This window comes from Hemicordylus capensis, chromosome 2 (assembly GCF_027244095.1).
Source record: "Hemicordylus capensis ecotype Gifberg chromosome 2, rHemCap1.1.pri, whole genome shotgun sequence".
Classification (NCBI taxonomy): Eukaryota; Metazoa; Chordata; class Lepidosauria; order Squamata; family Cordylidae; genus Hemicordylus; species Hemicordylus capensis.
This window is the reverse complement of record NC_069658.1, coordinates 304,188,122-304,214,316: the sequence shown is the minus strand read 5'-3', so window position 1 is coordinate 304,214,316 and position 26,195 is coordinate 304,188,122. Positions and strand designations below refer to the sequence as shown.

At 42.9% G+C, this 26,195-nt stretch overlaps 1 protein-coding gene across 3 annotated transcripts in view; it reads left to right on the top strand.

The window, feature by feature from the left end:
* Positions 1 to 23,869, top strand: part of ABHD6 (abhydrolase domain containing 6, acylglycerol lipase) — a 45,076-nt gene extending 21,207 nt beyond the window's left edge. For all 3 annotated transcript variants that reach the window (XM_053296631.1, XM_053296632.1, XM_053296630.1), the window contains exons 3-9: positions 2,300 to 2,456; positions 4,617 to 4,730; positions 8,625 to 8,757; positions 9,449 to 9,606; positions 11,887 to 11,941; positions 18,735 to 18,835; positions 21,215 to 23,869. In XM_053296631.1, coding sequence (XP_053152606.1) covers positions 2,300 to 2,456; positions 4,617 to 4,730; positions 8,625 to 8,757; positions 9,449 to 9,606; positions 11,887 to 11,941; positions 18,735 to 18,835; positions 21,215 to 21,391 — 895 coding nt within the window. In that variant the 3' untranslated portion in view covers positions 21,392 to 23,869. The remainder of the gene's footprint in view (positions 1 to 2,299; positions 2,457 to 4,616; positions 4,731 to 8,624; positions 8,758 to 9,448; positions 9,607 to 11,886; positions 11,942 to 18,734; positions 18,836 to 21,214) is intronic.
* The last annotated feature ends 2,326 nt before the right edge of the window (positions 23,870 to 26,195 follow it).

Here is a 26,195-nt window from a genome sequence, read left to right as displayed (position 1 = left end):
CTGCAACCTTCAGTTTCCCATCTGGGAATAATAGGCGTTATCTTTTTCTGTGTAAAGCATCTCAAGAACCTTTGTTGAAAAGCAGTCTAGATTTGTAGTAGCAGTGATCCATCTAAATAGGGCTGTGAAGATGACTGACAAAGATTTTGTAGCACTTTCCGGGTAACTTAAAACCCCCCACACACAATTCACTTTTTTCATATAGGAACCAAAGCAGCAAATGGGCATCATTCAATAAGCAGTATGTAGATACTAATAAACAAAAAACCTTGGATTTTTAAATAGAAAATACAACAAAAACAGCAGCAAAAAACCCAACCAACTCAACACTAACAAAATCCAAATCAACAGAGAAACATTCCTTAAAACAGCAAATGCTCAGACGTCACCCAAAGCCCTCTAGAAGAATCAAGTGTTTGCATGAGACCCAGTGTTCCCTCTCAGGGATTCCCAGATGTTGTTCACTACAACTTCCAGCATCCCCTGCTACAGTGGCCTTTGGCTGGGGATGCTGGAAGTTGTAGTGAACAACATCTGGGAATCCCTGGTAGAGGGAACAGTGTGGGGCCTGAAGGTATAGGGCTACCCTTCACATGGAAGATGTTCCAGAAGGTCAGCCCCACCACTGAAAAGACCCTGCCTCCTGGTAGATGACTGCTTATATGGCAAAAGCTCCTGAAGCAGGACTTTGGGAGATGAGCCAAAATGCATAAGGAGGCCTATGTGGAATAAAGAGATCCTTCAAATACCCAAGTCTGAAGCTGTTGGGGGCTTTAAAGCACATTGAATTGAACCTGGAAACAAATAAGTAGCCAGTGTTGGTTGAATAAAGTTGCGGTCATATACTCCCAACTTGTAGTCCTGGCTAATAGCCGGGCAGCTGTATTTTGCACCAGCTGAAGTTTCTGGATGATTTTCAAGGGCAGCTATGTCTAGAATTCATTACTGGAATCCAATCTGGAGATTAAAAGTGCTATGAAAAAATTAAACAATAATACCAATCCTCCATGCTAACATTTTGTTAGCATATTTATGGTATAATAAATACAGATGAGATCAGACTTAGAGTTCAGTTGTAGCAGTACAAGTCAATAGTAACAAGCCTTATCTCACTGAATTTGAATCCTTTAAAATGCATACTGTGTTAATTTGAAACATTGAGATAGAGGTTGAGGGTTCTACTGTTTAAAGATCAACTATGCAGTGTTGCAGCCAGTGCAAACCATATCAAGGTATAGTTCAATTTAGTTCTTTAGATACAAAGCAGATAGATTAGGGTTTAATCAATATATCCACCACTTCCAGATACCTATCATACACTGCTCTAGAGATTTTGTGTTCCTCAGGCAGATATTCTACGTATATGGCAAGCTATAATTTAAAGTAAAGATCCAAAGGTAATTCTTTTGGTTATATAAGAGAAGTATTGCAGATGGAGTAGCAATGATCACTTATCTGTTACCAGCAGCAAGAATCTGTGTTGCAAAAGCATGGGGAAAAGCAACACGAGCAATAAGACTAGACTGGTTATTTTGACCATACTTGCATATTACAAACATTCCAGGGATGCAGATGCAGTAGATAGAACAGGGCTGCACAATTTTGGTCTTTCAGCTCTTGTTGGACTACGACTCCCATCATCCTTGGCCACAGTGCCCCACGACCAGGGATGATGGGAATTGTAGTCCAACAACAGCTGGAGGTTGTGCAGCCCTACACTACTGTATTCTCATCCCTGGAATGTTGATGATATGGGGAATATAAATACATTTGTTTCTGGATGGATATTGTTCAGTACTGGAATGAGAAAGTGCAAGGTTGTTCTCAATGATATAACCTTTGCATTGGATGTTCTTAATATTTTGAATAATTATAATATTATTTTGATTTGATTAAAAAATACAATTGTAGTTAACATTACTATGATCCTTAGTTAGACATGCAGCCTATCTTATTTGATTGGAATTAAATTTGCATCTAGAAAAGCCAATAATTGTGCATAATTCTCAATATCAAGTTTACTCATTTGTGTAGATTAAAATTGACCAATAAATAACTTTTCTTTCTTTTTAATCTTTTTTTTTTAAATTTCAAGATAAGCAGCAAACTAATTCTACACATACCAGTGTGTAGATGATGATAGCCATCAGTGCTGGGGCTCCCCTTGATAAGAAGATGGGGCAGTGAGGAGTAGGCAGTGGTGTCTGGTACCCACAACAAAGCAAGCCAGAATTATGAATGCTTTTAATCTTCACTGCACTGCAATCCTTCTCCTTTGCCGTGTTCTTTCTGTTGCCAGGTATTGGCGTCGAACGCTGGGCATGCAAGTTAAATATGCAAACTATGACGACTACCAGTTTTGCTATTCCTACCGAGGAAGATCTGGACACAGGCCCTCCATACTCATGTTGCATGGATTCTCAGCCCATAAAGATATGTGGCTCGCGGTAGTCAAGGTACCCTTTCGTTACTTTGGTATCAAAACAGTTTTATCTCGGATAAACTCTGCTTATGTGACAAGTGGTGATTGAATCCTGCTTGCCATTGCAAAGCCACTGTTCAGTGTCAGACTTTCCCACTGCACTGGATGTTCTAGGTATACAAGATTACATGGATGCTTCCCATGCTAGCTTCTTCTTCCTTTAGGAGTTCATGGAAAGTACACATGTGAAACAAAAATCCCAATATGATGGTGCAGCATTAAAGTGAGCCACAAGGTGTATGCTGTCAAAGGCACTATAGGAATCAGCCCTGAGGTCTGATTTCTGATTGGCTGGTCCACTTGGATGGTGTAGTGCTCAGCTTGGAGTGGGATGGAAAAATGTCCTGGGCAAAAGTAGGCACTCTTTCCTTGGTCATCCCCATGCTTTTCTGTGCAGAAAACCCGCTGTGAATACCCTGCACCACATTTCCTAATGATCTGTCCGAACGGTTTCAGAGAGATATTAAAAAGCATTGGAGACAGTATGGAACCTCGTGGAATTCCATACAGTAGCTCTCACTTTGAATAGCAACAGTCTCCAAGAAGCACCATCTGAGAGGAAGGAGTGGAACCACTGTAAAATAGTGACCCCCAATTCCAGCCCCCCTCAGTTGACCCAGCAGGATGTCGTGGTCAATGGTATTGAAAGCCACCAAGAGATCATTGCTCTGTCAATACCTAACTGGAGATCATCAGACAACCAAGGCAGTCTCAACCACATAGTCCACCCAAAAGCCAGTTTGAAATGGGTCTAGATAATTATTTATGTTATGTATTTATTATCTATTCAATTTATAAATCGCCCTTCCAAAAATGGCTCAGGGCGGTTTACAACAAAATAAAAACAATTAAAACCAGTTAATTAAAATCAAAACTATAAAAACAGAAAACCAATTAAACATCCAAATAGTTAAAAACCCTGGAAAACCAGGGCAAACATTTAAAACAATTTAAAACAGTTTACAACAATTTAAAAAACCTGGAAGGGCAGGCCAAACAGATAGGTTTTAAGGGCTCTCCTGAAAGATAATAATGAACTCAAATTACGGATTTCTGCTGGGAGTGCATTCCATAGCCCAGGAGCAGCTACAGAGAAGACCCGCCTCCGAGTCACCACTAGATGAACCAGTGGCAACTGGAGACGGACCTCCTCAGATGACCTTAACGTGCAGTGGGGATCATGCAGAAGCACTCTCTAAGGTAGCCTGGACCCAAGTTGTTCAGAGCTTTAAAGGTAATAAACAGCACTTTGTATTTTGCCTGGAAACATATGGGCAGCCAGTGTAACTGTTTCAAGACAGGCATAATATGATCTCTCCGCATTGCCCCAGAGACCAGTCTGGCTGCTGCATTTTGAACTAACTGACATTTCCAAACTACATACAAAGGCAGCCCCATGTAGAATGCATTGCAGTAGTCAAGCCTGTTTCCTCCAAGACTGCCTGGAGCTTAATCATCTTGCCCAACCATGTAAGATTGGAGACTGGTCTATAATTGTCTGAGGGAGCCATTGCAGGTTTCTTTAAGTAAGGTCTAATGAAGCCTCTTTGAGGCAAGGAGTCATCCTGCTCTCTCTAATTTATAATAGTTACTAGACCCGCTCAGTGGTCCCTCTAATTTTTGTCATCTGTGTGCAGAATGAGTTTTGTTCAGGGTGGCAGTATCAAGGTGGTGTGCGCGCACATGCATTCAGAATGGGGCCTTCCTGATTCAACCTGAGTAGGATCTAAAATGAACTGAGAGGACATCCAAAAACTTTTGACCGTGTGCACGCCTTAGAGGGAACAGTGGACCCTCTCTAATAATTTGATTGCCAGATGAAATTAGCCAAGTTGGGCAAGGGTCAAGAGAACAGGTAGTATGATCTGATGTGTCCCAAAATATTATGCTGTGGACACCTGGACCCTTAAACTGCTTCAGGCTTATGGGATGTGTGAGTGCTTCCTCCCACCACCACTCTTTCTCATTAAAATAGGAGGAAGAGCTTGTGGTGGGCCAAAATGTTTTCTTACTGAGGAGTTCAACTTTACATTTTAAAAAATGGCAGTGGCTAGAAGCTTGTTGGGAATGGCTTTTGATTATTTGCTTTGGTAAAATATCTCTACCTTAACCACTTAGTGCTTGTTCTTTTCAGTTCCTTCCAAAGAATCTGCACTTGGTTTGCGTTGACATGCCTGGTCATGAGGGCACTACTCGGTCATCCCTAGATGACTACTCAATCTACGGGCAAGTGAAAAGAATACACCAGGTAAAGAGTCCAGGACTGGTCCCTATAATTACTCGGTTGTTTTCTCTGTTCCACCTTACTGAGTGTGTGATCAATTTAGGTCTGTTTGCTCTGTAGCGGCTAGAGATTTGATGGGGATGGGTTGGTTAGTTGTTGAGGACTAACTTATGCTGTGTCAAAGAGGATGGGAGATTTGTTAAAGCAGAATCTTGGAGTCTACCAGTATTTGAATGGAAGTGGTGTACTCTGAAAGCACTCTTATCTCTGTGCTTCCTGTATTCATGACAGACATGCCGGCTATGCACAGTCTCAAAGACTCTCTTGTCAGCCCTTTGACCCTCAGATCCTTAATCTGCTTAATTCTTCATATCCTTAGTTCCCTAAAGATCTAAGTTTATCAATAAGCAAGAGGGTTTATAACAGGTTGATTGAGTGGCAGCTGGTCAGTTCACTCTCTGACTGTGAAGATTATTGCTGAAGGCGCTTTCTTACCTGTGAGACTGCAAAAATGTATCCCTCTTTTCTGTCAATGGCTCAGCTCCTAATGTGTGACTCATTTGTCAGAACACTGCTTCTGCTGTAAGCATTTCCATAAACATAAGTGGATTAAAATACACAGAACAGTTAAGAGTCAGTGTCCCAGAATCAAAATATAGTCTTCAAACCCTTGGCTCACAAGCTTTTCCTCTTATGAGAGACTTATTTTATTATACTTTACGTGTTAGTTTATAAAATGAGTTTAGTTTTCCTGTCAGTAAGATGAATGTCAATATTAAAGGTCACAGTTCCAAGCTCTGGGGCGCGGGGCAAAATCTCCCCCTCCTTTGATCTGTGCTTTGTGCAGATAATATACTTTTAGTCAGTGATATAGAAGCAACTTTGCCCTCCTTGAGTTCTGTATGATACCTGTGTTCGTTATTTTATTCCTGGTGGACCTTGGTAACTGATAAATTGCTGTTGTGGAGAGGAGGGCTTGGTAGAATTTCAGCATCTTGCCAGCTGTATGAGAAGATCCTCTCCAGGATCACTGTGACAGGCAGGGCCAGGCTGTCCATTATACAGACCCAAGCTGTCACCTAGGGCACCAGTTCTTGGGTGGGGGACATAAGCAGTGTCAATATAGCACTGCCAATTATTCATTCTTTCCCTCTTGTATTGCACCCCTGAAGTACTGCACAGTGGTATAAGAATGTAATTCAATTACACAAAAGGGGGGAATTTAATTCATTCATTCATTCATTCATTCATTCATTCGATTTCTCTACTGCCCTTCCAAAAATGGCTCAGGGCAGTTTACACAGAGAAATAACAAACAAATAAGATGGATCCCTGTCCCCAAAGGGCTTGCAATCTAAAAAGAAATATAAGATAGAGACCAGCAACAGTCACTGGAGGTACTGTGCTGGGGGGGTGAATAGGGCCAGTTACTCTCCCCCTGCTAAATAAAGAGAATCACCATGTTAAAAGGTGCCTCTTTGCCAAGTTAGCAGGGGAATTTCAAAATGTATTGAAAGGGACTGGGAGGCAGAGAAAGCCTTTATAATGTGTCTCTCTTGAAGAGGATACATAAGGAGAGAAGGAAGGAATCAAGGAAGGTTTGAGTTCGTGCTTTTCTCAGCACTAGGTATAATTCGGTGGTATTGCTGCTAAAACTATCTGGTTTTGCTGGATCTCAGATTGACAGAGGCAGCATTTATGTGCCTTCCTTCCTTGAGTTGAGGTTTGTTTTTGTTTGTGATAGTGCTGTGGCAAGAAACGGACAGTGGCAGCGCTGTGTGTGTGTGTGTGTGTGTGATATTTTTTGGTGATATCTCTGATGAGCTACATGTCTGGCCTTGAGACTAACTTGTGCTTCACTCACTGCTCTGGTCTGCTCTGCAATCTGCTTTGCAAGGTGTACTCAGTCAAAATGTGGCTGACGTTGCTCTAGTTGAGCCTATGGCTAAGCTTGCTGCTAAGTAAGGGTGCTGCTGTGGCAGCTGTTGCAATGGTAGGAACTTAAGGAGTTATAATTGTGTGGGGGAGAGCAGCTTATGCCAATGTTACTGCAGGGCTGGTAGTGGATTCTGGGTCAGTGATTCTTTTTTGGCCATTTGTGGACCATGTTTGAAATGTGTGTTCTGTGTTGGGAGGGACAGAGTCCCTTTTAATGTGTGCTTCTGCAGTGTGTTTCAAGGTACGGTTGCAAAATGCACTGTAAATTGCAATGCAAAACTTGTGTGCAGTGCACTCTGTGAGTGCAGCTTGTTCCAGCCATAGGAAACAATGGGGAAACTCTAAACACCCCATTGTTCCCCAAGGGTAGCTCCTAGGGACACCAAAGTGGGTTGGGTGGTAGGGCATGATGGATGCTACCTACCACCCAGCCCACAAAAGGAATGGGCAAGCGAGCGATTTGAAACACAATTTTAACCTTTCCCCAAAAGAATCCATAGGGTGTTCCGAATTTCCCCATTGTTCCCTATGGCTGAAACATTCAATGTTTCTAGTTGTTTCGTTGTAACAGCTGGCTGAGCTGCTATTTTTGACAATTCATTTAGGCCATCTGTGTTTCGTTACATGCTCAACAAAATGCAAAATCTGTTTCGTGCACATCCTTATCTCTGAGTATATGGTGAGTGCTGTTCCCTATGTAGCCTACTCCTTTACCTGTACTAATGACATAAAAGAATGCGCTATTGCTTAGAATTTTGTATGACCTTGTGTGTAGATTGTCCCACCAATGCTGATCCTATGATTGTTGCAGATAGTTGTGATATACATCACTGAGGAAGAGTAGTCACTGCAGACTATGTAGAGGTGCCATCTGACTTGTACCAACTGGGTGTGCTTTAATGTACCAGAGCTTTGGGAGGGAAATTAATGCATATCCCCAAAGCACGTATGCTGCTTTGCCCACTACCTCTGCCAAAGCATGTGTTAGAATGCTCTGCTTTTTGTGTGTGAAATAATCTGGAAGCAATTTTATTTCATGTGCAAAAGGTAAAGTGAAAATTTGCACTGAATTGTGTGAGGTCATGTTATTGTAGGAATTAGGCTTCCTGGGGAAAACATTGCACTCCGTAACTGGGTTTTCCAAAGAAAGATACACTGCTGTAAAGAAGGGCAGGATTTTAAAGCAGATAAGGCACATTGCATTGTCATAGTGTTGAAGGATTAAGAGCATGGTGGAATTCTAATAAAGGAGTTAAGGTCATCCCCCCACCCCATTTTTTGCTGTGTTTTAATATATTGACAGTTAAGTGTGTGTGTGTGTGTGTCTATATCTATATCTCTCTATATACATACATATACTCTCTCACTCTCATACAAACATACACAAAGATATTTGTATTGTAAGAGGGATATAACTAGGATTACTAGTGACTTGTGGAACTGTCAGCCTTTAAAGGGGTTGATTGCCTTCTGTTCTTTAGCTGAATCATGGTGTGGAGTTGTATTTAAATACAAGACTTAGCCGCCTTTGCACCGAGGATGCAAAGATCTTGTCTTTGCACCGAGGATGTCTTACATTGAAACGTTTGCTATTTTGCTACATCTGTGGTTTAGTTTTTAAGTTTTAAAACTTTTGAATGTGTTTAAACTTTTAACTTTCAATCGCACATTAAAGAAGGTCATTGAAAAAAGCTTTGAAATGTGTATTTCATCGCCCTTATATCGTTTTAATCAACTGTAATTCTTTCTTAATACAGTAGTAGTAGTAGATAACAACAACAACAACAACAACAACAAGAAGCCATATAAAACTCTAAGGATAACCTAACCTGCTCTGGCCTTGTCTCCAAATACACCCTGTGGCACAGAATCTCATGACTCATTTCTTGCTTTTTCATTTAACATCTGTAATTGCTTCCAGCTTTATGGAAATCGCTGTCTTTGGTCTACTAATGTATATTTGCCCTTTTTGTTTTTCAGTTTGTCGAAAGCATCAATCTGAATAGAAAGCCTTTTCATCTAGTCGGGACTTCAATGGGTGGAAATGTTGCCGGTGTTTATGCTGCCGCGTACCCAACAGAGATCTGCAGCTTAAGTCTTGTATGCCCTGCAGGTGAGTAACATAAGGAACTCTGACTCCTTTGGAAGAAGTAGAATGTGTATCCAGGGCCCAGTGGATTAAATGTTGGAATTAGGTTCTGTGTTGTCATGGCAACACTGAGAGGAAGCAGCCTCCAAATGACTGGGGCTTCTAGGACTGTTGCTACTCCCCTTTGCCCTTGGTTCAGACATTCATCTAAGTTATTAAGAGTAAAACTACACATTGTATGAAATATGTTGCTGCTGAAAATGGCAACAATGAGTTTAATTCCTTTCTCCCTCAATATCTAGGACAACTATCCTGATGTTGAGGGATTATATGTTTCTCAGTTCTTCCCCTGCCCCCATAGCAGCCTGTAATGCTTGGGGAAATCGCAACTTTGTGATGTCAAAATCTGGATGAGTTGTCCTAGACATTAGAGGAAGGAGGGTCAAAATGAACATGCAGTTGCTATGTTCAAATTGAAAATTGTAAAGTGCATACTTGGAAGTAGTATTGGCTCCAGTTCTGGCACTGCTCTTTTCTGCTGTAGCTTAGATAAGGGCGGCGGGCCGGGGAGGCGGGATCATATGTTTCTCTGGCAAGACTGTTGGTGCACTTTGTGCAAAGGCATGCAGACAATGCTGCCCTTGTCAAGGCTGTCTAACAACTCTTCCTTTTGGATCTTAGCATGCATGCAAGTGTTCTTGTCCTTTCACTGCAGGGCTGCCGAATGTCACCGAAAGCAAATTTGTTAAGCAACTGCGGGAACTGAAGGAGTCTCAGAGCATTGACAGGATTCCGTTAATTCCGTCCACCCCTGAGGAAATGGCAGACATGTTAAAGCTCTGCTCTTACGTTCGCTTCAAAGTGCCCCAGCAGGTAAGAAGTACGAGTTGCAGGGATGTCTTTAATTGGGGAATCTTGTTCAACAGCAAATCCACATCAGGAAGTGTAGCTTGCTGCTACCTGAGCAAACATTATTACCATAAGACAAATGTATGTGGCGGATATCCATAACTGGTTGATAGCACATGAATTACATCTCTTTAACTAAATGCCTGTGTGGCTTCTCCATTGCCATTGGAATATGCCTCACAAGTTTCCCAAATTGACAGGAAGTTGTCTTTTGGTAAAAGAAGGGTTAAGATAATGGAGAGCTTTCACATTTATGTATTTATTTAAATATATATATCCTGCCTTTCATTTGCATAAGGTGATGTGGGACACAGTTTAAAACAATGCAACTTCAACAAAATCATGCATACTGCCAACCTTTCTCCTTTTCCCTTGCCCCCACCCCCACCCCCCTTGAAAAACATGAAACTGCTCCTCAGGCATGAGCCAAGGGTTACAGATTGTAAGACTTAGGAATATCATGCACATCACCTACTATTCATCTTTCTGGTTTCTGAGCCTTTTCACCATAATGGCTTATCTCAGAATCCATAAGAACATGGTAAATAGGAACATAGGAAACTGCCATATACTGAGTTAGACCATTGGTCTATCTAGCTCAGTATTGTCTTCACAGACCGGCAGCGGCTTCTTCAAGGTTGCAGGCAGGAATCTCTCTCAGCCCTATCTTGGAAAAGCCAGGGAGGGAACTTGAAACCTTCTCCTCTTCCCAGAGCAGCTCCATCCCCTGTGGGGAATATCTTACAGTGCCCACATGTAATCTCCCATTCAAATGCAACCAGGGCGGACCCTGCTTAGCTAAGGGGACAAGTCATGCTTGCTACCTCAAGACCAGCTCTCCTCTCCAAAAACAAACAACCCTACCCCAAATCCCACCAACCTGTCTGGAAAGAATGTTGTCTCTTTTTCAGTTCTGTAACCAGCTGGATATGGAAATCAGCCACGATCTTGATCAGCCTGTAATACTTGTGAGAGCTGGCTTAAAATTCTTCCACTATTTCCTTCTCTTCAGTCTCCCCCCAAGTTATGTTCTGAGCATTATATAGCAGCTGTGTGCGTTGTTTGTACAGGAAGCAGTGTATTGTCTGAGGTAACCCGGGGTAACCTGGAGAGACCATATTACGCCTATTTTGAAACAATTGCACTGGCTGCCGATATGTTTCCGGGCAAAATACAAAGTGCTGTTTATTACCTTTAAAGCCCTGAATGGCTTAGGCCCGAGTTACCTTAGAGAGCGCCTTCTTCTGCGTGATCCCCACTGCACATTAAGGTCATCTGAGGAGGTTCGTCTCCAGTTACTACCAGCATATCTGGTGGCGACTCAGAGGCAGGCCTTCTCTATAGCTGCTCCGGAGCTGTGGAATGCGCTTCCTGCGGAAATCCACAATTTGATTTCTCTACTAGCCTTCAGGAGAGTCCTTAACGTATTTGTTTGGCCTGGCTTTCCAGGGTTTTTAAATTGGTTTTAGTCTTCTAACCCAATTTTGGGGCTTTTGATCACTGTCATTGTTTAATTGTTGTTTTAAAATGTTATTAAATTGTTAATTGTTATATTGTTTTTAATTTGTTTTAGCTCTTTATTGTTTTAGTGGTTTGTTTTAATTGTAAACCGCCCTAAGCCATTTTGGAAGGGCGGTATACAAATCAAATCAATCAATCAATAAAATATTGTGCCAAATGCAAGGGATATTTTGGAAGAGAGAGAGAAACCCATCCCGGCAAGATGGGGCTTGGTGGCGGTGGCTGACTGTAGGGAGGGGGGGCGAGGAGGGGAGAGAGCCCCCCCTTTTAACTTCCTAAAAGCCCATCCCTGATTGCAGCAAGCTCAGCTCCTCCCACCTCCTCCCAAGTGAATGCACTTGGGCTGAGGCTCTGCTATAGACTGCAGCCCATTTCTGGCTGCGGCTTTTAAAAAGCATTGAAGTAAAAGAGGGGAACTTTCCTCTCGCCCCCCCCCCATCTGCGCAGTACTGCTGCCACCGCACAGCAGCAGCAACCTATAGGTGGCAAAAAGGTTAATCCACCCTTGGCCTTAATTGCTCTGTGTAGGGTATGAACTGGACATCAACATGTTCAGAAGTCTGATTGTCAGTGTGGACTTCATGGTGTGCCTAGAAAGCTTGGAGCATTTCTTGTGCAATCTTGCATTTCTTGTGCAATCTCCTGTGAGTGAGAGTGCCAGATGGGTCTGATGGGTCAGATGTGGCTGTTCTGTCCTCCTAATACACACTTCTGTGTTTGTAGATTCTTCAGGGCCTCGTTGATGTTCGCATCCCACATAATGACTTTTACCGAAAATGTAAGTGCTTTGTATTCTTCCCTCCCAGGTCCTGATTGAGGGCACTTCCAGATGGTTCTTAACTTTGGGAATTGGAATGTGTGTCTCAGCACTTCCATTCTCTGAAGGCCATGTCTACAAAGTGTTTTAGATGCTTGCAAACTCCATTTCCCCCCACAAGTTCAAGGGTCAGTATGACAGCAGCATTAATGCCCAGTTTTGAAACCACACACAGGCAAAATACTTTGAAAGGTGGGCGGGGGAGGAGATTCTCAGGAGTTTGTGTATGCCACCATAAGAATAAAGAACTTACTATATCGGATAAAACTTCTATATAGTTGAGCATTCTTTTTTCCTACAGTGAGTCTAACATGTGCCTCTGGGAAACCTATATGCAATCTATGAAAGTGATGGCAACCCAGTGTTTTCCCCTTGACTATGGATATGGGGTTTCATTTGACTAGTATCCAATAGCTTTGCTTTGGTTCTGTAAGGTTGCAATTGGAGACATGTAGGATTCTAAGCCCAGGAGCAGTCTAACTCTGTCACCATCATGGCTTGTTCCTATCTTTTGCTTGGAGAGCAGACCATGTTACTGAGAAATGTGAAATAATCTGTCCAGTAGAAGCCAAGGTGGTGCCCATTTTCAGGGAAGCTCTAGATGTGAAGCTCAAGATAGGCCTGCTGCCAACAAATGACAGCCCCATGTCGAATCCTCTTCTTCCTTTCCCCAATAAGGTTTAGACAGACGTATCCATATTGTTTCCCCAGTGACAGCTAGTAATGTGGAGTTGGCAGGGAAAGGTATGACATGATGATGTCATAATGCTGGTGAGTTTGCTTCTACATTATAATGGGGGCGGGGGGCAGGGGGACCTGTTCTAGTTCTGGCTTCAGAAAAAAGGGCACTCTCCAAAAGAGTCTTGCATGCACTCCTCTAGCCTGGCAGGTTTTCCTTCAATTACTTGTGTTATGGAAATTCTTTCTCAGCTGCTGTGGGAAGACATTTTGTGTGGGTTATCATCCCGAGCTCGCTCCAGAGAGGCAGGACTATGTAAATAAGCTACCAAACCTATAAAAGCCTCGGGAGGATAGCCCCTCCCAGTTTAGTTTGTCCTGCTTGAGTTCCAGAGTTGTCAGAGAACAAGCCTTTTCTGACTTTCCCCCCTCTCCTCATCTTGTAATTCCATTCCTTTCCTCAAGCCTCCATTTTTTCTTCTTTATCTTTAAAAAAAACAAAACAAAAAACAACCCTCGATCTTTTCCACTTCTCATTCTTGGTGCCCTATCCTCTCATTCACTTGCTGCTAATCCTCTCTGTGTCTTTCTCCTCCCGCTTTTGTTTACCTGCTTTCCCTGCCTGCCTAATGGAGCCTAGAAGGGCAGGTGTATTACAGGGCATTATGTCCAAGACTAAAAAGGCAGCTTCGGCAGTAAAAGCAGAAAGTCCCTGCACCGCTGCGTGCAGGCATCTGACTGTGGAAAGTGGCCCGCCCTGGGCCTCTGTGCCTTCGTTGGGTGCAGCTGAGAGAGACAACGGGCAGGGCTCTACGGACCTCTGACGGGGCTGAAAAAAGCGTGCGGAAGCACAAACCTCCAGTCTCTCCTTCAGTTAACCCCAAGCGGCAAGCCCAGGCTCTTGGTATGGCGCTGCTCAGTTCTGTGAGGGCAGGGAAAACAACTGTGGATTGGGAGCTGGGCTCAGCAACTTCCTCTGAGGCCTCTGAGTCATCTGGGGTGGAAGAGGAGGATATTGCCCAACAACCAATTCGAATTAGCCCAGGCGGGGGGCCCTTGTAGCGGACCCACTCCAGCAACCACCACCTCCACCACAAGCTCAGGTGCCTTTTCAACAGGTCGAGTTCCTCAGTCAACCAACATTGATCTCGGTGAGTCAGGGTCAAAGTGGGCCAGGCTCCCCGGGAGGGGCGGAACCCCCAGAACCACCCAGGGACCCAGTTGTTCTACACCCTCCACCCGTGGGTGAAATATCCGCTGAGTGGCATCAGTGGTTTACTTCTATGATATCTACCACTTTGGAAAGCCAGCGTTTGTTCAGAAAGCGCCGCAGGCACAGGGAACACCCCCGCTCGTCTCCTTCCTTGGCCTCAGACTCTTCAGGGTCTGGCTCTTCCTCTTCCTCACCTAAAAGGAGAAAAAAGAGTCATAAACGTAAACATACACACAAGGATAAAGCCAACAAAGAAAAAGAGCGCAGGAGGAAACCTAAACAGCCTTCCCCTGTCTATTCTTCCAAGGACTTAGATTATGCTTCTCCTGATCCTCGACCAAACACACCTGTGGACCCCATGCAACCACAGACCCCACAGAGTCCCTCTGGGGGAGGAGGGGATCCTTTGGGACTGGGGCATGATCCCACGGATCCAGATAGGGAGGACGGGGAATAGTCAGATGGGAGCAGAGCAGAACCCTCATCTTATTCATGCAGGTTGTTCCCGTCTGAAGACTCTTCTAATCTTTTTGTTAAAGTCTTGCATACTTTAGGTCTAACGGTTGAAGGTTTACAGAGCAATACAGCTCCAACCAGGGAATCTCTGGTGTTTCCAACTACATCTAACCCAGAGCTATTATTCCCTTTACCTGAGACTTTCTCTGAGGTATTGAAACAAGAATGGCAGGCTCCCGTGATCTAGAAAAAGACTACGTCTTTGGCTAACAAGCACTATGCTTTTGTTGCCATGGCAGCCAATCTTTTTCAGACACGCCCCCCCGGTCTATGCTCATGTTGCAGCCCTTACGTGAGGGGTGGTCCTTCCCCTGGACGGGGAGTCGGTTCTTAAGGACCCAACAGAAAAGAAGCTTGAGTTTCATCTTAAAAAGAACAATGAGTGCATATCGTTCTCGGTACGAGTTTCTATTGCTGCTTCTGTAGTCTCAGGAGCATCTCTGCTTTGGACTGACAAACTGGTGCAATCTCCTCCACCAGAGCCAGCCTTGCTCTGAGACAGATTGCTCTGAAATTACAAAAAGCTCAAGTGTTCATAGTGGATGCAACACTGGGCTCCGTGCATTTTGGTGCCCAGGCAACAGCAAATAATGTGGTGGCCAGACAGATGCTTTGGCTAAAGCATTGGCAGGTGGACACGGTGTCTAGGTCCAATCTATCTGTGATACTCTTTATGGCGAGCCTTTTGGGGATGAAGTCCTTAAGGACATCCTAATTGAGACGAAGGACAAGAAAAAGGTCCTGCCTTCAGCCACAAAGAAAGAGGACAAGTGGCCGTACAAAAGAACCAGTCAGCCCTTTTGGTCCTTTCGTCCCTACTTTCAAAACAACGATAGGGACAGAGACAATCAGACCCGCCACCACCTCCAAGCAGCAACAGTTTGGACAACAAACCAAGCTCCGTTAAACCTCGTGACTTGTCGGGAGTAGGAGGGTGCCTCTCTCAATTCTTTCATGCTTGGGAGGGCTCCGTGTCAGACCAGTGGCTCCTGGAGACAGTGCTGCATGACTGCGAAAGCGAATTAACATCCCGGCCCAGGGACAGGTTTAAGCCCACTCCTTGGTCCCATCTGAAACACTCAGCCATGCAGCAGGCCATCAGGCACCTTCTGGACATCTCTGCCATAGAACCAGTTCCTCAGGATCAACATCATTGCGGGATCTACTACATTTTATTTACCGTGCCCAAAAAAGACGGTATTTTTAGGGCAGTACTAGATCTTAAATACCTCAACTGATGGGTACGGAAAAGAAAGTTTTGCATGGAAACCCTGCGTTCTATTGCAGAGAAATTACATCATGGGGATCTCTTGTCAGTCGACTTGACAGGGCCTACCTCCATGTGCCAGTTCATCAGCTATCCAGACATCTGCTTTGTTTCTGCTACCAGGGGCACTATTACCAGTATGCAGCAATGCCCTTCGACCTTTCATCAGTGCCAAGGTTTTTCACGAAAATAATGGTCCCCCTGGTAGCTCACATTCGATTGCAAAAGGTCAGACTGTTCTTTTATTTGGACGATCTGCTCATTCAGTCAAAAGAGACACCAAAAAGGGACATGGACATCACCTTGGATGCCCTGGTCTCTTATGGCTTCACAGTGAACGAAGCCAAAAGTCACCTATCTCCAGTTACTCGGCTGCAGCATGTGGGGGTTGTCATCGACACAATACAGGACAAAGTTTTTCTTCCAGAGGTTGCAAACAGAAGCTCATTGGCCGAATACAAGACGTGCTATTGCTTCGAAGGATTCCAGTCAGGACCCTTGCCCAACTATTGGGACTGATGGTGGCGAGTCTAGAGGCTGTTCCCTGAGTGTGTTTCCGTCTTCGCCCCTTACAATGGTTCCTACTGCCCTTCCAGGAAGTCATCGCAAGCAAGAGTCCCAGGAGGGTCTCTCTGCCATGTCACGTGCAGGATTCTCTGGGGTGGTGGCTGACTCCTCACAACTTGAACAGAGGGAGACTGTTTCTAGATCCACCCAGAATCATCCTAACAACAGATGCCAGCCTTCACGGCTGGGGGGCTCACTGCCTTTCAAATTCAGCTCAGGGCACTTGCACCTTGGAAGAGAAAAAACACAGCATGAATTGGCTCGAACTGAGGGTCATTTGCTTGGCTCTGTTGGCCTTCAAGCCTCTGATATGGGGAAAGGACCTTCTAATCCGTACAGACAATATGACAACCAAGGCGCATGTCAACAGACGGGGGAACCAGGTCTCAAGCACTCCACCAGGAGGCGACGCTCTTGCTACAGTGGGCCGAGATCCATCTGGCATCAATAATAGCTCACCATGTCAGCGGATCGCTCAATGTACAAGCAGATTGGTTGAGTAATCAGGAACTACATCCAGCAGAGTGGAAGCTCAGTCCCAGAGTATTCAGGCAAATCACCAGGAAGCTGGGTTGCCCGATTGTAGATCTCTTTGCATCCAGTCTCAACAAACAACTACCACGCTTCTTCACTTGATTCATGTATCACCAGGCAGAAGCAGTGGACGCCATGTCAGCTCCATGGCCTCCAGGGCTGTTATATGCATTTCCTCCGGTTCCACTCCTGAGCAGGTTGTTGTGGCGCATTCGTCTGTTATGAGCACAGGTCCTCTTGGTCGCACCATACTGGCCTCGACGTCCGTGGTTTACCGAGATTCTTCATCTCGCAGTGGACAGTCCCTTCTTCCTTCCGGATGTGGACGATCTTCTCAGCCAGGGTCCAATTCCGCACCACAATCCCAGCTGGTTCAAGCTTGCCACTTGGCGACTGAGCGCAACATCCTCAGTCGCCAGGGATATGAACAAAGTGTCCTGGACACTCTTTTGGCTTCTAGACGATGGTCAACAAATCAAATATACCAATCTACATGGAGAGTTTTCCTGCACTGGTGTGGCAGACAAAAGCAATCTCCAGAAACATGTTCCTTGCCTGAACTTCTGGCCTTCTTACAGGAGGGCTTGAATAAGGGTCTCAGTGCGAACACAATCAACCGCCATGCAGCTGCGCTAAGTCATCTCCTGGCATCATTCAAGGGGAAAAGCCTCACCTCCACCTGAAAAGATTTCTGAGAGGGGCTACGTTAGTGTCTCCGCCAATGGTCCACAGGTACCCACCATGGACCTTCACAAGGTGCTGCAGGTGCTTCACGCTCCTCCGTTTGAGCCTGTACGTTCAACCCCCCTATGCATTTTATCCATGAAACTGGCTTTTCTCGTGGCGATTACTTCAGCCAGAAGGATTTCAGAATTCAAGTCTCTTTTCATCTCACCCCAAGTTCTATTTTTTTTTTTTTGCAGACTCCATTGCTCTGATTCCAGATCCCTCAGTGCTCCCAAAGGTCTCCTCTATTTTCCACAGGTCACAAAACCTGATCTTACCTTCATTCTGTCCCAAACTGACACATCCAAAGGAAAAAGACTGGCATAAGTTGGGTGTCAGGTGCTGTTTGAAAACCTATCTAACCATAACTGAAGCCTTTAGACTAGAGCCACAGACTCTCTATTTGTGTCATTCTTGCCTTCCACCATGGGTCATCAAGTATCAGCCGCCACTTTAGCCCACTTTAGCTGGGTTAAAGCCTGCATTGCATTGGCTTATGAAGTCCAACACTTACCTATGCCATTGAAGATCACAGCGCATTCCTCCAGAGCAGCAGCTACAACAGCGGCTTTTTCTACCAACGCACCTTTGGAAGAAATATTCCAAGCAGCGACTTGGTCCTCTCCATCGACCTTCACAAAACATTGACTTGCTGCACTCTTCTCAGGCTGCATTTGGCAGGCATGTTCTCCAGCATGTTCTTCCTCCCCAGTAGCCGGGATGTCTCCCTCCCAGGGTCTATCAGCTGTGGCATGTCCCACACGAGATGTCTTTCCACAGCAGCTGAGAAAGGAGCATTGGTCACTCACCATGAAGGCTTCTTCTAGCTGCTGTTGTGGAAGACATCTCAACCCACCCAGGACATCCAGGCTACTGGCACCTGTTTATTTTTTCTATGCTGATAACTGTATTGTACCTCTTCCTTTCTAGAAGCTTAGCTTGACTACCTAAACTGGGAGGGGCTATCCTCCCGAGGCTTTTATAGGCTTGGTAGCTTATTTACATAGTCCTGCCTCCCTGGAGCAAGTTTGGGATGATAACCCACACAAAATGTCTTCCACAACAGCAGCTAGAAGAAGCCTTCACAGTGTGTGACCAATGCTCTTTTTTCTTGTTTTTGTTACTTCATTGACACAAGTGGTTCCTTTCCTTTTTGAAAAGAAAAAGATGAGTGGGGGATTAAAAAATTGGTTTGCAATACTTAGAGATCATGTTCAGCTAAATTTTCCCCCATCTTTTTCTTGTGTGGAAAGTATTTTTAGAGATTGTAGATGAAAAATCAAGGAACTCTCTCTATGAGAACATGAGCAAGATCAAAGCCACAACACAGATCATCTGGGGAAAGCAAGATCAGGTACATCAGCCAATTTGCTCTTCATTTTTATTTCTCCTCTGTGCAAATGGAAGATATGTGTGTACATCACCTTGAAGGCTAACAAATCTATTGTGGATTGCATTGAGTTTTTGTGGACAGAGCCCACTTCACCAAATGCAAGTTTCTTTTTGCTAAACTATCCAATAGGTGCTACTGTTGTTGTTGTTTTTAATTCTGTGTAATAAAGAAGAACAAAAGTATCCTATTCTGCCATAGTCCATGTTGGCTTGGATTAGATGCTATGGGTGACTATGGAAAAAATAGCAGAAAATAGGATGTCTTTACTTTAGAGCTCCATCAGAGCTCTGAGTGCACATAACAAGCTCCTGCATATGTACTTCAGGGCTGCCCTTACTCCTGTTCATTTCAATGTTGACAGCAGATTTGTGTTCACATAGGAATATGTATGTAAATCTGCTGACTCCACTGAAATGAATGAATCGGCCTTTTTGATGGAGGAGCCCTATCTGTGGATCAGAAATTCTGAGTTGTAACAAAACTGACTGATCAGGTTGATTTGGTGTTATGTGAGAGGAAAGGAAAGACAGAGCCATGGTGAATACCAATTCACCCAGAGTTCCATTTGTGTTTTGAGAGAAGGTACCATTAGTCCCAGATCTGTAGTTAGTGAGAGAGGTGTTGCCATAACAACTAAGAGGAGAGATGCTATGACTTGGTAGCAGAGCTAAGAGAAAAGAAAAGGTTGGGGGGGGGGGAAGCAACTGGGAAGGAAACAAGGGGTGTGTGAAGAAATTAGCAATGAGTAGGAGAAAATAATTACATGTGATAGGAGCAGGGCAAAATATAGGTAAAACTGGATAAAAGTGAGGCTGAATTGGAAGAGCTTCTTTGGGAATGTTTTTAGACCCAGGGATGTGATATCCAGTAGATGGGTTAGGCACTGTATATAGGGCCTCCTATAGCCTCTGTCCTATTTCTAGCCCTATTCCCAGCCTCTGCTTGGTCTATTTTCTTTAGATTCCTAGTTGCTCTTGGCAACTGCAACCGTGCTGAAGGTGGTCTAAATCAGCCCTGTAAGCTGAGATAGTTATTGCCAATGGGAGCTGGTCACTAAGGGCTGTGTCAGACACTGAGTTCATATATGGGCAACAATTCCATATATTGAAAAAGTATTAAAATATTGTATCAGTTGTTACCATTTGACAGCCATACATATATCAGTGTGCGCGCGCTCTCTCTCTCTCTCTCTCTCTCTCTCTCTCTCTCTCTCTCTCTCTCTCTCTGTAATTTGAGAAACTGTAATGGATTGTGCCTCCCTGTTTGTGTGCACTACATGAGCAAAGGATGACATAAGTGTTCATGTGCTTGTCAGATGTGACCCTCAGCTGCTACAGCTGTAAAGAGGAGGAATGGGGTAAAGCAGGGTTTCTTAACCTTGGTCCCCCAGATGTTGTTGATACTACAATTCCCATCATACTCATCCACAAAGGCCATGTCTGGGGATGATGGGAGTTGTAGTTAAACAACATCTGGGGGCCCAAGGTTAAGAAACCCTGGGGTAAAGAATTGGTGGGAGGGATTTGAGTATTGTTGGTGAATTTGTGTGAGACTTCATGTGTCATAAATACTTAATAATGCTGTGCAACCCTGGAGCAGCAGACACATATAAATGTGGGCTGAAGTACATTGAAGGATAAACCCATACTGGACCAGTTCAGATGTGCACTGACCACAATGCATGAGCAGGATGGGGTCACACTGAGAGTGTGCCTGCCCTGACATCGCTGGACATCCAGACACACTGTTGTGGCATCTTTTAATCATGTGAGCAGGGAGCATCCATCTGTGTTAAACAGGGTATTGTACTTTCCCCTAGAGGAAGTTCCAAAGCCTTGGTGCCACCAGGGAATAGGCCCCATTCCAGTTGCATCTGAAACCATGAGGGAACCCAGAGAAAGGCCCCTGAAGCAGATCTTGTAGATAGGTAATCCCAGTATTCTGAGAATTTAAGAAATATACTGATCTACCTGGTGGGCATGGGGCAGGAAAAAGAGGGAGAGGCAAGGATAAATGTGAGCCCCAAGCAGACTTCCTCTTTTTACTGCCTTCCTTATGACATGACAGATGATTTTCTGGGATTCATATGATGCGAGACTGGTTTCTTTCAGTATGCCAAACTACATTTTAAAATGAAAGAATTATTTATATTACAATTTCAGCCTTATTCAATGTTTCTTGCATCCCAGTTGACTCTTAATAATTTCCTGCTGAGCCAGTGAGAAGGGCTATTTTAAGATGGCCTTCAGCCTTTGTCCTAATTCTGTGAATACTACATGCTATATGCATGGACAACACCCTTTTATCTTATACTTAATCCTTTTTTTTCCTATCATTTAGGTACTGGATGTTTCAGGAGCAGACATTTTAGCAAAGTCCATTCCTGACTGTCAAGTACACATCCTGGAAAACTGTGGACACACTGTAGTCGTAGAACGGCCCAGAAAAACAGCGAAGCTCCTCCTGGAGTTTTTAGCTACGGTGCAGAATGCAGAGAACAATAAGAAACTGGCTTGAACTTCTCACTTAAGCTAGATGTTTCAATTGTGATGAAATACTGGTAATTTAATCAGTTCTCAGGGATCTTGTACAGAACTTGGTGATGGTGCCAAAATCCCTGAAGAAACGAGAATAATTGATATATATAATTTTGTAGGCCTGTCAGTGCAGTGACTTATGGGATACTGAGCAATTTTGGGGTGTGTTGTTGATCAAGTCCAATAAAGTTTGCATTATCCAGATATTTGGGGAGTAGTAAAAGACTCATCAGATCTAGAACTCTACTGATTTTTTTCCCCTTTTAGGCACTACCCCATCTATTTTTGATAATATCTTCACAAATCTTTAATTGTGCATCCAATTTTCTGGACACTGTGCATGGTAGTTAGATAAAGTCAGAAGAGTACAAACTTCCCTTATCTTGCCAATGTGCCCATTTCCAGTTTTTCTTTGTTATAAATGTAATTGTGAGAGGAAAAAGTTGGGACAGATCTTTTGGAGTCTTTCTGACTTGAATTACAGGAAAATGTGCACACTACCTATCCATTGGGCTTTACCTATAGCATACATATAGCATATACTTATTTATATAATATATAAACTAGAATATGATCTGAAATTAGAATACTTATATCATGGAATGTACTGGCCACTCCTAAGTTTATGCAGCTATGTTATGTGATCTAGCATAATATCCGGCTAATTGGAATGTAGATGTCAATGACATTCATTTTAAAGTATGTAGGGAACATGGTAAGAAGCAAAACTTCATAGACTGAGAGCGAAGGTACATTCCTGCCTCTTAGTGTATATGGCTTTGCATGATATGCAGTTGTTACAAAAAGATTCTGATGATCCAGATGTTTGCTAAAGTGCTGTTTATGTAGCTCATTAGTTTATGATTTCAGCAGAGAAAGAAGGCAACACAAATCTTTAATGGTAGGAATGTCTCACAGTCAGTGAAACTCCACAATGTTTACACTAACTGATTATAGATGAGTTTTTGTATCCCTCCATGGCTCTTTTTGTTATGTATGTACTGCCTTAATAGTCAGTAACGCTGAAATACTGGTATCATCTGACCTGACTTATTGCAAAATGTTCAATGGTTGTCCTACTCAAGCAACGTTGGTTTAGGGTTTCAAGCTTAAGAAGCAATTTACTGACTGTAACACACATACAGATTGAGTTCTCCTGAAATCATTGGGACTACACCTCACCTAAGTGATTAGCAAATTATTCCCTGTGAAAAGCAAACCTTCTGTACAGTTGTGAAAAGCCATCCTTCTGTACAGTTGTAAACCAAGTGGAGCCATTCTTTTCCATTGGGATCTGATCCAAGCAATAATACTGTATATAGATAGGTGCACAAGTGATCAAATTCAGGTTAGAGTTGAGGTGAGCTGTTTTCTCAGCTCTTTTCTTAATGATATGTTCTGCTGAGTATTTTGATGTAAATAATTGAGTTTCTTAATGAATTCTGTGAATTCTGTGAATGGTAATGTCTTGGGTGGGGTTGGGATAAATTGTGTAACAATAAAATATAATTAGGGTACTTTAAAGGCTTGTCTGCTTACCAAACTTACAATGTGAATTATTTATCAGAGTTTATATAAGCTGCAACACAATGCATTTTTCAAGTTGATTGATATAGAGCATAGCAGGGGAAATAGTATTTCTTTTTTCTGATTATTTGTACTCATTTCCTATAGCAACTCCTAGTTGAATGAAATTTCTCTATCAAAATCAGAAAGCCATACTTGTTGCATCTTAACTGTGACTTTCCTTTTCCTTTCTTTTAATGTGTGGAGAAGGATCTCTTCTGAAAATTCCTCACACCCAGAAATATGCAGCAAAAGTTGTTGCTAATTGTAGTAATCATATACAATAGTATGGGTATTTAGGCATCACACACACACACTTCAGAATAGCCCTAAGAAGTCAGTGGATCCCTCCCAGAATACACAGATTACAGATTGCAGCCACAAAGGAATTTTGAGTATTTAAATGAGTACTTTGGTCCCTATTAGTCCTTCTGCTTTTATAGGGAGCCACTGAGTACATGCAGAAAGTGCCATTGTACAGCTTCTACATTTCTGTCCCAATTACAGGTCCTGGCTGTATAAGGTTTGATATTGTCTAACATGTAAGGACACTACTGTGTGTTCAAATTTGCATTTATGTCTGCGGATTAACCATCTTGCAGCTCATTTTAAAGTGTAAAGCATACAAGCACTGATAATTTAAAGTCATTGCTGCTTTATCTTTTGTTCAAATGGGAGAAGGAAAGATTGTTTTTTATTTGAGAAGATTCAGAAATGTGCTTAATTGCTTGATCATTGAGTTTATTACAGGTGTAGATACAAATGCAGAGACTAATTCCTAATGCATATGAGACTAGTAGAGATTGAGGAGATTTTTTTTAAAAAATGGTTTCCAGAATCCTTTGGGTTGTTGTATGCAAAAGGTCTTAATTAAAAATCAGATTGGAAGAAACAGTCTAGTACTATTGTTTCTTTAAAATATGGGACCCTACTAGTTCATATTTCCCCTCATCTAAATAATCTCAAATTATCATTTGTATTGTTATGCTATAATGTTTGTCATGAATCTGCTATCCCTAAACAGTGGCTCTAAGTTTGTGTGTGTGTGTGTGTCTTCCTCCTCTCACTGAATTTCATGTTAATGTAACCTTGATCAAATATCACTTTTGTTTAGCCAAACTGATTGTTCAGCCACTCCTATTTTATTCAGTTAAATAAGGTTGAACTGTCATTGGTTAAAAAGCAGGGAGGGAGCGGGATACTCCAGTAAAGTTCTTGATCTTCAGCAGTTTACTGTATTCCATGTCGAACATAAAATGGTGGCATCCAGGTTGATAACAAAAGCTACTTTTTGGCTTTGACCAACTCCAGGAAAAGGGGTCAGAAAACTCTGCTCCTGCTTCAAATATAAATGTTGATCTTATTGCAAACCTTGTCTGTGAGACAGGGCATCACTCCTCTTCAAGATCAGTAAGCAGAGGAGCCATAGGATCTAGGTAACACAAATATCTGGGCATCATTCCTCTCCCCTCCCCCACCCCTGGCTTCTTAAAGTCCTGTTGGCTATAGTGCTGTATTAGCAGTCCCTGCAGGAATGCTGAGCTAAATTTTGCATCAAATGGCATATTGTGCATTGTATTACAGCATGATGGGAATTGTCTGCTTGTGGTTCTTATTCGCACTTGCTTGCAGGTTTGGGATTTCATAATTAAAGTTAATTTAAAAAAAAAAAATTTAACACATTTATATACCGCCCAAAATGCAAGTCTCTGGGCGGTTTACAACAAAACAATAAAAACAGATAAAAAGATTAAAACATAACAATTAAAATTTAAAATGTTAAAACTATTAAAAACACAAAACAATATCTAATTAAAAGCCTAGGTGAACAAATGCGTCTTGACTGCCTTTTTAAATGTTGTAAGAGATGGGTAGGCTCTTAATTTTTATAACAGTGGATTTAATCAGGGGCGTATCTATGGAGGAGCAGGCAGGGCACGTGCCCCGGGGGCCACTTGGGGGCGCACCATTTTTAATTTAAAAAAAATAAAAATTAAAAATGGCCACCAAAACCAAAATGGCCACCGCACATGCTCAAATGGCCTCTGTGAGGCCCTAGGCCATGCCAGGCCTCACAGAGTCCATTTGAGCATGCACGGCAGCCATTTTGTTTTCAGCAGCCTTTTTTTTTTTTAATATTTTTTAAAAATGGCCACAGCACATACTCAGATGGTCCCTGTGAGGCCCTAGAGGCCAGTGGGGGAGGGAGAACCTTTGCAGAACCCCCCAATGGCCTTTAGGAAGCCCCCAAAGGAGCTACAGGTAAAGAAATATTTTTTTTTAAAAAAAATTAATATAATATAAGTCACTGTACACATATTCAGATTGGCACTATGTACAGAGAATCAGGGCTTGTGAATACTGAGCTGAAGCTTATGAGCTAGGATTGTATTCATTTGCTCTTATTTTGCTTCTTGTGATAAGTGAGTTAAATGTGATGTCTTAATAATATGGCTATTAATGGTGAGTTTGTCTTTGAATCAGTGTGAAATCCTTACTACTAAGGCTCACTGGGAGTTTCTAGCTCTCTTTCTCTCATTTTAACTGTCTTTCTGAAATACTAGAATATATTCCAAGCAGTGACACAGTTTACTCTGCATATCCTTTAATTATTTTCAGAGTATCTGGGAAAAGTCAAATTCTCTATTTATTTTAAAAACTTATATAATAGTGATGCTACAATGCATAGTGGAAAACTAAACAGAAGTGCCTGTCTAATTCTCTAAGTACACCTCCACATAGTATTTGGGTATTTCATGAGCCCCAGCATACTGAAATTTGTAGTTTTCCAGCATTTTTTGGTCTGGCTACATCCACTGCTAAATAGTTTTTGAAAGATTAAAAGATTAACGAGCTTGACTTGTACTTTTCAGCTGATATTATAGTAAAGTTATCTGAAAGATGGGTGTCAGATGTTTGGACAGGGGGTGCAATTTCAGTGCTTGCCCTAGGCGCTATTTTCCCTAGATACGCCTCTGGATTTAATCCTAAACCATTGTTGTTCATACTTTTATTTTATTTATATACCGCCCTACCCAAAGTGGATCAGGGTGGTTTACACTAAAGCCAGAAATATATAATAAAACTATCTGGGCCAGGCACAGAGCATCTGTGCCTCCAGCCGGCCCACCCACCACCGCTGTTTGTCCTTTCTGCAGTCCAACCTTGGGTTTATTTTATTCATTTTATTAAAAGATTTAATATACCACCCAATCCAC